This window comes from Salvelinus fontinalis, chromosome 12 (genome assembly GCF_029448725.1).
Source record: "Salvelinus fontinalis isolate EN_2023a chromosome 12, ASM2944872v1, whole genome shotgun sequence".
NCBI lineage: Eukaryota > Metazoa > Chordata > Actinopteri > Salmoniformes > Salmonidae > Salvelinus > Salvelinus fontinalis.
Window position 1 is genome coordinate 25,105,357 of NC_074676.1, and position 12,903 is coordinate 25,118,259.

At 38.2% G+C, this 12,903-nt stretch overlaps 2 protein-coding genes across 5 annotated transcripts in view; one reads left to right on the top strand and one right to left on the bottom strand.

The window, feature by feature from the left end:
• LOC129867048 (S phase cyclin A-associated protein in the endoplasmic reticulum-like) overlaps positions 1-1,139 on the top strand; it is a 100,833-nt gene extending 99,694 nt beyond the window's left edge. For all 4 annotated transcript variants that reach the window (XM_055940159.1, XM_055940160.1, XM_055940161.1 and 1 more), the window contains one exon: positions 243-1,139. In XM_055940159.1, coding sequence (XP_055796134.1) covers positions 243-346 — 104 coding nt within the window. In that variant the 3' untranslated portion in view covers positions 347-1,139. The remainder of the gene's footprint in view (positions 1-242) is intronic.
• A 2,352-nt stretch (positions 1,140-3,491) lies between these two features.
• On the bottom strand, positions 3,492-8,048 carry LOC129867050 (insulin gene enhancer protein ISL-2B). The gene is made up of 6 exons (XM_055940164.1): positions 7,289-8,048; positions 6,748-6,937; positions 6,167-6,426; positions 5,005-5,288; positions 4,520-4,687; positions 3,492-4,207 (listed from the first exon to the last, which is right to left on the bottom strand). The coding sequence occupies exons 1-6, from the start codon at positions 7,344-7,346 to the stop codon at positions 4,091-4,093; spliced, it is 1,077 nt and encodes a 358-aa protein (XP_055796139.1). The 5' UTR covers positions 7,347-8,048; the 3' UTR covers positions 3,492-4,090.
• Positions 8,049-12,903: the final 4,855 nt, after the last annotated feature.

The window sequence follows — 12,903 nt, forward strand, 5'->3', positions numbered from 1 at the left end:
ATTCTTCAATGCCATTTTTTTTCACTTTTACATTTTTTTGATAGTTTTGCATTAAAATTTATTAATGCATTCACCAATTATTTTTTTTTAAAGGTGACAGTACAGTATTTTCAATTGAAAAATATGAATTTACATAAATTGTTATGGTCAATTGACGATTGTAATTCTTAAATTTTAGTGTATAAATCCTGAGGCATCTTGCTCAGACAAAAAACAATGTCCTATGGTTTGTCACCATGCAGACAGAGTCTCTCAGCCACTGGATTACTGTGAGCTGTCCAACCGCTTTCCCAGAGACCAATGGGATTCAGCACTGCAGTTCTTCCTCAAGAAGCAGGAGGACTAATTCAGAATTGCATGCCAACCTCTAACACGTACATACACATGAAAAACACTGCAAAGTAGAAGCCGACACTTCACCCTCCATTCTACACTACATACTTTCTACACTACATACTTTCTCATTTACATTTGAAGTCCGCGTATGGGCTTATTCTTTAAAAATGCAGTCTTAGCCTTCCCAAAACTTTTGAAATCCTAGAAGACGAGGGATAAATCCTAACTTGAGATGCACATGTATAACTAAAATGTTTGTGTAAGTCATCCATCGATGTCCATGGGCGATTTGCACGAAAGTTTGAGTTGGAAGGGAGTATCTTATGTATTTTTCCGTGAGTCACGCACAATAATTATGTTCCTTGTCCAACCAAGTCATTTGCTTTCGTGTTGTGTTTCTTTTGTGGATAGAATGACAACGTAGCAGAAGAGAGCAGAGATAATCAAAAGCACTCTCATAATGGTTAGATTACATAACATGTTCATCAATAATACTGTGTACTTCCTGTTAATTCCTTTAATATTTTCATATACAGTTAAGATGTGAATGACCTGATCAGAATGTTTTTTCCCTGTAGTTATTTTACAGGCGTTGGGCAGTTTTGTACTTCAATATGTAAGTTACATAGCCTATATGTGTTTATTCTGTACATTTTAGATTTGCTCTAGTAGGAGCTGTCCTGATTTCAAGTACAAATATTTCCCTTGTTCTTGCCTTTATGCTGTGAAGAACTTACAAAATATAATTGATTTAGTAAATTACTTTTTTATCCCATTAATAAATTATTTATTATTATGCGTTATTAATTGTCCTCCAGTTATTTTTATCTAGAGACTGTGCGGCTCACTCATTCAAGTCTCAGTGATTTCCACTATGTCTACTGATCATCAAGTGACAATTAATGAGAAGTACTGACTAGCCTCTCTGTCTGTCTAATTTTCTGCCTGTACAGCATTGTAACATTTGTAATAGTGATTAATATCCCAGGTGGTGTGAGGAGCTGGGTTAAAAAAAAATGGCTGGGCCTTCTCTATACCAGACTCAGTTCTGCAGGCCCAGTCAATCATCTGCTCTTGCCTGGAGCAGCCCAATCAAACCCAACAGTTAATTCAGCGCTCCCAGCAAGGAGACATACCAGTGGATATTCTTTGAAAGATAACTCCTAGAAATTAATGCAGTATTGAATAATTATTTTCAGTACGTAAACCTATACAGGGCTGGGTATATTCTGACAATTATTGCCAAGTGTCTCTTCAACTTTAATATCAATTGAAAAGGTCTCTCATATTAAGGGACAGTAAATACATAAAACTCTTAAAAACATTTCACATGCAGCATACTGCAGCTCTAAAATGGGCCTACCGCTTGAAAAGTTGCCTAGGTCTATTATTTCCCTGAAATAGTGTAGCCTACCCCTACCCCAAACTGTGGAGTAGCCTAATTATTTTTACATATTGTATGCTTTAAGGTCAGAATTATGACAACTGATTACGTTAATATGGGAAATGTGTCCATTAGAATCATATCATTTGTTATCGATTAGGTGAAATCCTGAAATGACCGCATCTATTTTCATTCTGCCGCTCGGAGCGCAACAGTGGATTAACGAGTGCTGTTGTTTGTACTAATGATGTTTATCAGATACAGCTAGATGGCTGATTGTGAACTGTAGATTTCCATACTATATAATTATCTGATCAAATGGAAATTAGATAAAACTGTAAAACCGTGATCTGACGTGCCAAAAGCCATATAGGCATTACGCATTTTATTTATTTGCCAGTTGTCTTGCAACCCCCCCCCTCCTCTCTCTTAAATGGCTTTATGGACGAATGAATGAGTTGTGTAAATGACAGAAATATGCAACAATACAACTAACTACATAGCCTATCTAGGCCTATAGCAAGGCTAATGGATGAAGCAATTCCAAAATTTGAGGCCTATGGATGCTGTTATTTTCTGTGCGACATTGAAAGTTATTGACTTTTATTCTAGACATTGCCTTCCTTATATGCAAAACATTTATCAAGTGAATATTAATGTGTATATATTATGTTTAAGGGGGTAATAATTTGATTAAGCCTGTATCTCAAATATATGCTTTGTTTCTAAAATTCCTTTTAACCACGATTATGAAATATTTCCAGAGGAAAGATTAGGTGGGGTAGAAGGGCAGAATTTGTTGGTCAGTGGGCTACTGTTCCATAGCTACCTACAATTATTGACATAAAAGACTATGCATGGCAGGATAGGCCTAATGGCTTTTTGATTTGATGCCAGAAGTCACATAAAGAGACCTAGCTAGTACTACTATGTACTGTGCTGAAAGACTGATCATGTTTCCGATCGTGATTAAGAGGTTAGAATGCTGTTGCGTCCTCTGATCAGAAAGTTAATTCTCAACAACAAATTGTTGAGGTCTAGTATGTCGTCAGTATCTTGACCTGCACTCCTTGTCCAGAGGCTATCCAGGATTTTGCCTGGAATGAAAATAAACCCAAGACATGCCAGTATGCGTTCGCAGGGTGGGAGTCCCCTTCAGCACAGACTCCAGCGACAGAGAGAGGTGGGTTTGTTGTGGTTCCATTCAATGTATCGTTTGCAGATGATGCCAAGCGTAGATAAGGAGCCGCCGAGCCCTGTCCTCTGTCTAGACTTGTGACTTTACAAGTGAAACTGGAATGATCACATCGCAAATCCATTTGTGGAGGACAATTAAATAAACAATATGTTGTCCTCAATTGTATTTAACAAACAGGCCTCAATGTAGAAATGCTTGGATTTGACCAACTGTGATTCTGTTCCGTTACGATTTTTCAATATGCCATTAAAATTATAGAGAAAATCAATTTGATGTAAACTAATGACTAACACGATTCTCTGAAAGATTGTGGTCTTAACTGACACCACAGTGATTTATTTTGGGTGGTTCGAAATTAATTTGAGATTCTATAGGCCTATTATATCTCAAACGTTTTTCACCCTGGCTACATAGTTTAGATTAAGCCCATAGGCTTATGGCAACGCAAAACCACCATGAAATAGCCGTTTCATAAATACATAGTGATTTATTTTGTCGATTTGAAATTTCAGTTAATATTTGATTGAATTACTGCATCTATGAGATTTCACATGCAGAGTTCATTAGACATGAAACAGTTCATATGGGTTTATTACGATAGCCTACATTTTCGCATAATAAATATCAATAACTTACTTTTTCTTGAAAGGTTCCACAATCTGTATCCCATCCACTTAATTACAATATTTTACAAGGCTTGATTTTAAATCATCTCTAGAAATCATGCACATCTACAGAGTCATGGGGTCTCCATATGGTCGCAACCCGACATAGGAAACTTACATAGATGAAACTATACAATTGTTGGCCACTATGGATAATGTTCTGATATGTTCATCATTACAAGCTAGCGACTCATAATAAAGTTGAATGTTTGTAGATATAATCCTCACGTAGGCTATGTCCAACCATGTAGGTAAGATCCGAGGCTCAGCCTCTGCTTTAGTTATAGCCCTTGGTTGTCACTGGCTGGTAACTTAAAATTCATCCGATCCTGAGAAATGCAGACCGGTCCCTCCGTGAGCAAATGGTGCATCCTCATAGACACATCCAGCGTTATTGTTCTTTAAATAAGATGAAATCATTTTCCTCTCAAAGCTGTTAACTAGCCAATTCTCATGCAGGGCACGCGGGAGCATGCTGGAGTTCGAAGCGTCACTGTTGGGCTGGTCTCACGTGTCCATCGGACTTGGTACCATGCTGTTCGGGGTGTCCGGCAACTGCGACGACAAGGAGGTCACATCACTGCCGGAGGAGTTACCCATGGAGCCCGATTCAGAAAAAGACACCTGCGATGGAAACGGTTGTTTTAATTAGCGTTTTTTCTCTCCCAATATTTCTTATTGCATATTGATATTGACCCTTATGTTTCGATGAAGTCCAATGCAAATATTGGGCCAATATGAATATTCATGTAAATCGACAAGCCTTCAAATTTGATGCTGAAAAGCATTTATTTAATTTAGAAATATTTGACTGAATGAAATCCCATTCTCTAATCTGAATTGAGATTGGCCATTCAGTGATCGAGTGGATGATATTTGAATAAACATACATTTATTGCTGTGTGTGTGTGTGTGTGTGTGTGTGTGTGTGCCTACCAACTGCCGGAAGGCGGGCTGGTCCAGGTCACTCTGCAAGGCGAACTCGCTCAGGGCTTTCCAGGGGGGCTGGTAAGTCTGCACCTCTACTGGGTTCCCTAGGACCGTGTTGTCGTGTCGAATTGGACTGCCTGCCACCATAGGTGTACCCGTCAGCCCCTGAAGATTCTACAGATAAAATGTATCACAACAAACATCTCACCACCATCCATCTGGTTCTCAACATTCAAAGTGCAATATGGTCGGCAGGTAGCCTAGTGGTTAGAGCACTGGGCCAGCTGACAAGGTAAAAAGCTGTCGTTTTGCCCCTGAACAAGGCAGTTAACCCACTGTTCCTAGGCCATCATGGTAAACAAAAATGTGTTCTTAACTGGCTTGCCTAGTTAAATAAAAATATGCATTCATTACATTTTATTTGTCACGCTCTATTAAATAACACCTTTATTTTTAGTTTATGTTGCATTAGAATGTCTAAATGAACTTACAGTTTTATCGATGTGATGCTGTTGTTGAAGTTGCTTCATGAATATAGTTCTCTTCTTGTCTTTACAACGTTTGTTCTGAAACCAAACTCTGATGACCCTTGGGCTAAGACCGGTCATCTCTACCAATTGTTCTTTCATAAGAGCGTCTGGTCTTGGGTTAGCATTGTAACAGGTCCGAAGGGTGTGGAGCTGCTTCTCGTTCAATACTGTTCGCACCCGAGTGGTTTTCTCTGACTGCTTGTGGACGTGGTTCCGATGAGGAGGCTGTCGAACTGACACAGGATCTGTGGGACAAATATTCAAACGGAAATATCTTTGAAAATGTAATTTCCACTGACTGAGCCAAATTTAGAAACGCAACGAAAAGCAATCATGACTGATGATAGATACATGTATTCTCCCTACTTCTCCCTAGCAATTACACAATCAAGGCAGGAGCATAGGAAACTCACAAAGAAAAAGAAAAAAACACAATCATAAAAAACATCCACATTTCTCAGTCAAGAGGTCCTCAACCAAAAAGAATAATAACGATGATCATGTAATTTCGTGATAATTGATAAGATGATTTGGTAAACTTTAATTAAACAGGCTATACAATATATCCCTTCAAATATTAACTCAAAAACATTTTGTGAATTACAAATACAATTTAAAATGCTCCCCACGTAACATTCATTTATTTTCTGTTGTAGAATCATATTTCGATCGAGGTCTTTTATTCTCTCTTTTTCTAACTTCACACCTACAAACTCTAAACTTTCACTATTTGAATTAACAAAAATATATCGACCATTGCAGCATACCCCCTTTACACAGCCAATATGTTACCTTATTGTTTTCAAAATAAACGAATTGACGTACACTTTAGTCTAATAGCTTAATAGCTTTAACAACTTAATAGATACAAACAACACCCAATATGTTTTAATTAATGTTTAGACTACCAATGAAAGTAATGTAATACACCTATAGGCTTAAAAGTCTGCACACTTGATCAGTGAAAGGAACATTTTGCAGACAAGTATAATAATAATAACTGTTATTATAAAAAATATATATTATTTTACAATTATTATTATGCTATATCCTATCGTTGTTATTAACGTAATTATTAATATTATACTCTCATTATTATTACCACCATTATTCGTTCACTGACCAGTAATATGAAAAGACCTGGAGAGAATATTTCCCGGACTAATGGGGCTTCCCGCTGAGGCCCGTTCCAGAAGTAAACCGTGATCAGCCCGACACAGCAGCTCCTCGTCCCGCAGAGAGAACTCATCCCCCGGCACGAGATGCCGGCTGCACATCGAGCACCTAAAACACTCCATGTGGTAAACGTTGTCACGAGCTCTCATCACCAGATCACTGCTGCAGAAGCCAATGTTACATTTTGCACATTTAATCCCAAATAATCTGAAAAGGACATAGGAACATTGGTCTCAATACTTTATAATGCATAACAAAAACATGCAATTTAGTCAGATGAAGGAGACGAATAGCCTACGTCACAAGTCAACCTTTTTTATTATATTTTACCAAATAAACCAGAAACTTTGACTAGGTTGTGCTATTCTCTCTCATGTGGATACTGTGTAGTGCCAACAAGCAGTTTGAACAATTTATCATACATTTCCACTTCAGTAGGCCTAACTACAATTTTTTTTCACAATTGGGGCCTTTGGAAATTCCAAAGCTCTGAAATCACGTCAGTGAGGAAATTTAGTCAACTCCTACCTTACATAATCTCTTTTGCAGTATGTTTTGCCATCTCGGACGAAGCAAGTGCACGTCTCATCCAGGTACTGACTGCATTCCGAGCACTTCAGACACGCAGCATGCCACTCCAGGTCCGGGGCGACCCGCAGGATGTACTTGTCGTGGATCTGACTCCCACAGCCCACACACATTGCGATTCCAGACTTCTCTGTCGAATGCACAGTATAGTAATGCTACCACCACCTACACCAATGTAATCACCAGATATACTCGCTAAATCCCCGCATGTTCGTCCAGTGTCCACTCTACAGCATGCAACCGTGTCGTGTCCTGTTTTGTTATCCTTGTCATTTCCAGAACGAAGGGCCGTAGCTATATACGGGTATAACTGACCGTAGACCTAAGATGTATTCACATCACCCTTTTCAGTTATCGAAATTGACCAATGCAACAAAAAAATCGTGAAATGTTCCAATAATAGCCCAATATTGTTAACGATCAAATCCATCTTAACTTTGACCCAGGCACATTTAAGATAGGGACACAAATATTTACTTACTTTTGGAATGATCCCCCATATCACCCAAGAAAGAAGAATTTAATATAATATCCACCATACAGGAGGGATAGTGCAGGCCGATAGATTAAGAAATTGAGTGGAAGACTGCCCGGTCCCGTTCCTGGTTGACTGCTAACTTCTATTCCTCGATTGAGAGGTGGGAAGAGAAGAGCAATGTCCCACGCGCAGAGTGACGTCACATGTAAACCTGGACCTCTGTGCGTTTGGGGAGGGGGTAAACTATGCAAAGGCTTTGACTATGAAACAATAGACTACTTACTAGATCAGTGGTTCTCAACTGGTTTTTGCTTCCGGACCCAAATAGCTGGAAAACGATTTTAATGCTATATTGATAGTAAATGTACCATTTATATAATAAGGGAACAACAGTCCCACCTTTTAATTTTCAATAATTACATTTTGCCTATATTCTTGATGAAGAATGCTAAACTCACTGGTTTGAGACCAAAAAAATCAACAAACTGCTAAATAGCGCTGCTAATAACAGTCTATTGAAAAGACTGTGATTAAAGAAAAATTGTTCAGAGGTAAAATGATTTAAAAAACAAAAGTGAATTATCATTTTCTACACACTTTAAATGCACGACCCACCAGTTGAGAATCGCTGTAGGCCTACTAGATCAACATATCCGTGTCCATCCGTGTTTTTTTGTGTCCAAGCCAGCGTTTTCTTTTTTGTTTAAAAAGCATGGAACTGGAAGAAAAGTTGTAAAGGTAATTTAAAGAAATTCGAAATTGAGTTTTGTAATTTTCATTGAAATGTGTTGCATAATATAGTGAATGATAAGAAAGACCCAAGACAAAAAGTCTAAATACTAAAAACTGTTTTATTTTCTTAATATAAAGAGATTTTCACACATAAGTTGAGTGGAAAGTTGAACTTCATTGTTATGATTATGCTTCTACACTTATGATTGTGATAATTATTACAGTAATGATAATGATTATGCAGACCTATTCATTTTTTATATTCTTAATATTATTTTTTGTTATCATTATTATTTTTCCTGGTGACAATACAAAAACGTATAATATGTATTGCAAAATCCTATTAAAAGCCTGGATTTCATAAAGTAAGATTAGACTAGAGACCTCATAGAGAACTAGAGTTCTATGAGTGAGCCCTCTACTGGAAAAGAAGCAGAAAGGTCCTTTGGAGCAGAAAGATCATTTTGTTGTTTATATTTTTAATAACAGCCAAATTATTTAGTCAATATTACTATTTTGTCAATTTATTCAAATCTAACAAAATCCCTACAAAAAATAAATGAAGAAGCTATTTTGCCACGCATTCCATGAACTGACATTTATTAGATTATTCTGAATTTCGTTTTGTAAATGTATAAGTATAATAAAAAGATGTTCCCATTCTGCAATATTGTATAATCAAAATTCAAATTTTATTAGTATTGTCCGGATATATAAATCAAGAAATCTTTAGAAAAGATTTACCCTTTTCAGTACGTTTTAAGACACGTTTTGACATGGAAAACCCATCAATTTTTTGCATGTGATATACACTATTGGTTAAGGAACACGTAGCAAAGTGCACCATTTAACATTTGTAATGGATATCTTTAACATAACCAACAATTAATGCATGCATGTTAATGAGGAAGTGTGTGATGATAAACAATAGGTTCAATGGGTATGATTTCATCATTGTGGACACACGTCTCCAGCAGCCTGGTCTCATAGGCTAGAGGTGACATAGTAAACGTAAATCCTGGACGCAAAAATTAGTCTCATATGTCACGTTTGGTATGGTCACATAAGAGAGATGGTTACTTAAGGCAAAAACGAAAGTAGGGTAGTTAGTCAGGTTGGATGGGTAGTCGTATAGCATGACCAAAAGGTGGCAAGTTCAAATCTCATCACTGACAACTTTAGCTAACTAGCAACTTTTCAACAACATACTTCAACAACTTTTTAGCTACTTTGCAACTACTTAGCATGTTAGATAACCCATCCTCTAACCCTAACCTTAACCATTTTATCTATTCCTTCCCCTAACCTTAACCATTTTAACTAACCCTTCCCCTTCCCCTAACCTTAACCCTTTAAATTAAACGTAACACTAACCTTAAATCTGCTATCAGCTAGCTTCTTATGGATCAAATCCCGTTAGCGGGATTGATTTGACAACATCCGGTGAAAATGCAGTGCGCAAATTATTATACTTTTTTTTATTTTTATATTTAACTTTCATACATTCACAAGTGCAATACACCAAATTAAAGCTTAACTTCTTGTTAATCTAGCCACCATGTCAGATTTCAAAAAGGCTTTACGGCGAAAGAAAACCATGCGATTATCTGAGGACAGCACCCCATCAAACAAACACATGACAATCATATTTCAACCCGCCGGGCGCAACACAAAACTCAGAAATAACGATATAATTCATGCCTTACCTTTGAAGAGCTTCTTCTGTTGGCACTCCAATATGTTCCATAAACATCACAAATGGTCCTTCTGTTCGATTAATTCCGTCCTTATATCCCCAAAATGTCCATTTATTTGGCGCGTTTGATTCAGAAAAACACCGGCTCCAACTCGCCCAGCATGACTACAAATATCTAATAAGTTACCTGTAAACTTTGTCCAAACATTTAAAACAACTTTCCTAATCCAACTTTAAGTATTTTAAAAAGTAAATAATTGATACAATTTAAGACGGGATAAACTGCGTTCAATAGCGGATAAAATGAAAGTGGAGCGAGCTTCAGGTCACGCGCCCCAAACAAAAGAGTACACTTGGCTATACACCCAGAAAGGAAATGGCTACTTCTTAATTTCTCAAAAGAAAAACATCAACCAATTTCTAAAGACTGTTGACATCTAGTGGAAGCTATAGGAACTGCAAGCATATTGCTATTAAAACGGGCTTGCCATAGGAAATCAATGGAAAACAGATTGACCACAAAAAAATGTTTCCCTGGATGGATTGTGTTCTGGGTTTCACCTGTCAAATCAGTTCTGTTATACTCACAGACATTATTAGTTTTAGAAACTTCAGAGTGTTTTCTATCCAAATCTACTAATAATATGCATATCCTAGCTTCTGGGCCTGAGTAGCAGGCAGTTTACTTTGGGTACGCTTTTCATCCGGACGTGAAAATACCGCCCCCTATCCCAGAGAGGCTGGCTTGCTAGCAAAAGCTAGCATAGCTGCATTTTACTTAGAAATATATTAACTCACCAACATTAAAAACCCTAGCTAGCTATATTCATAACCATACAGGTATAGGATCATTTTTGTTTTATTTTGCTGTATTTAACTCTTGTAACAATAACAAAAGCCATTCAAATTGAGGTGTGAGAGGTCTTTCGGGTTGCATGCTATGAAATGTCCACTAGAGTGTAGTGTTGAGGATGTTGTGCTGATACTGTAAGACTAGATGTTCATTTTATTGTATTTATTGGCTACACAATTACATATACTGTACCAGTCAAAAGTTTGGACACACCCACTCATTCAACGGTTTTCTTTAGTTGTATTATTTTCTACACAATAGAATAATAGTGAAGACATCAAAACTATGAATAACACATGGCACCCAAAACCCTCACAAACTTTTACAGATGCACAATTGAGAGAATCCTGTCGGGCTGTATCACCGCCTGGTACGGCAACTGCACCGCCCGCAACCACAGGGCTCTCCAGAGAGTGATGCGGTCTACCCAACACATCCCTACCCAACACTTCACACATACAGCACCTAATGTCACAGGAAGGCCAAAAAGATCATCAAGGACAACAACCACCCGAGCCACTGCCTGTTCACTCAGCTATCATCCGGAAGGCGAGGTCAGTACAGGTGCATCAAAACTGAGACCGAGAGACTGAAAAACAGCTTCTATCTCAAGGCCATCAGACTGTTAATAAACCATCACTAGGCAGCTTCCACCCGGTTACATAACCCTGCACCTTAGAGGCTGATGCCCCATATACATAGACTTGAAATCCCTGGCCAGTTTAATAATGGAACACTAGTCACTCTAATAATGTTTATATATTCCTTAATTGCCATTCTTTTACTTTTAGGTTGTGTGTATTGTTGTGAATTGTTAGATATTACTGCACTGTTGGAGCTAGAAACACAAGCAATTCGCTACACCCACAATAACATCTGATAAACATGTGTATGTGACATCTTGATTTGATGTGGAATCATGTAGTAACCAAAAAAGTGTTAAACAAATCAAAATATATGTTATATTTGAGATTCTTCAAAGTAACCACCCTTTGCCATGATGGCATTCTCTCAACCAGCTTCATGAGGTAGTCATCTGGAATTTCTATTTCTTTTTTTGCCTTTATTTAACTAGGCAAGTCAATTAAGAACAAATTCTTATTTTCAATGACAGCCTAGGAACAGTGGGTTAACTGCCTTTTTCAGGGGCAGAATGACAGATATTTACCGTGTCAGCTTGGGGATTCGATCTTGCAACCTTTCAGTTACTAGTCCAACGCTCTAACCACCAGGCTACCTGCCACCCAGGTGTGCCTTGTTAAAAGTTAATTTGTGGAATTTCTTTCCTTCTAAATGCATTTGAGACAATCAGTTGTGTTGTGATAAGGTAGGGTTGGTATACAGACGATATCCATATTATGGCAAAAACATCTCAAATAAGCAGAGAAACGACACTCCATCATTTCTTTAAAACAATAAGGTTAGTCAAACCATCAAGCGCTATGATAAAACTGGCTCTCATGAGCACCGCCACAGGAATGGAAGACCCAGAGTTACCTCTGCTGCAGAGGATAAGTTCATTAGAGTTACCAGCCTCAGAAATTGCGGCCCAAATAAATTCTTCACAGAGTTCAAGTAACAGACACATCTCAACATCAACTGTTCAGAGGAGACTGCGAGAATCAGGCCTTCATGGTTGAATTGCTGCAAAGAAACCACTACTAAAGGACACCAAAAGGAGAAGAGACTTGCTTGGGCCAAGAAACACAAGCAATGGACATTAGACTGGTGGAAATCTGTCCTTTGGTTTTTGGTTCCAACCGCCGTGTCTTTGTGAGACAAGGGGTGGATGAATGGATGATCTCTGCACGTGTGGTTCCCACCGTGAAACATGGAGTAGGAGGTGTGATGGTGTGGGGATGCTTTGCTGGTGACACTGTCAGTGATTTATTTAGAATTCAAGGCACACTTAACGAGCATGGCTACCACAGCATTCTGCAGCGATACGCCATTCCATCTGGGTTGCGCTTTGTGGAACTATCATTTGGTTTTCAACAGGACAATGACCCAACACACCTCCAGGCAGTGTAAAGGCTATTTGACCAAGAAGGAGAGTGATGGACTGCTGCATCAGATGACCTGGCCTCCACAATCACCCGACCTCAATCCAATTGAGATGGTTTGGTATGAGATTGACCGCAGAGTAAAGGGAAAGTAGCCAACAAGTGCTCAGCATATGTGGGAACTCCTTCAAGACTGTTGGAAAAGCATTCCAGGTGAAGCTGGTTGAGAGAATGCCAAGAGTGTTCAAAGCTGTCATCAAGGCAAATTTGATTTGTTTAACACTTTTTTGGTTACTACATGATTCCATGTGTTATTACACTTGACTGGTATTGT

Bases quoted from the DNA above. Each gene is read 5' to 3' on its own strand.
- LOC129867050 (XM_055940164.1), bottom strand. From the start codon at position 7,346: ATGGTGGATATTATATTAAATTCTTCTTTCTTGGGTGATATGGGGGAT. The intron at 6,938-7,288 runs GTAAGTAAATAT...TGCATTCGACAG, and splicing joins TATGGGGGATCATTCCAAAA to AGAAGTCTGGAATCGCAATG. The intron at 4,208-4,519 runs GTAGGCACACAC...TTTCCATCGCAG, and splicing joins AGCCCGCCTTCCGGCAGTTG to GTGTCTTTTTCTGAATCGGG.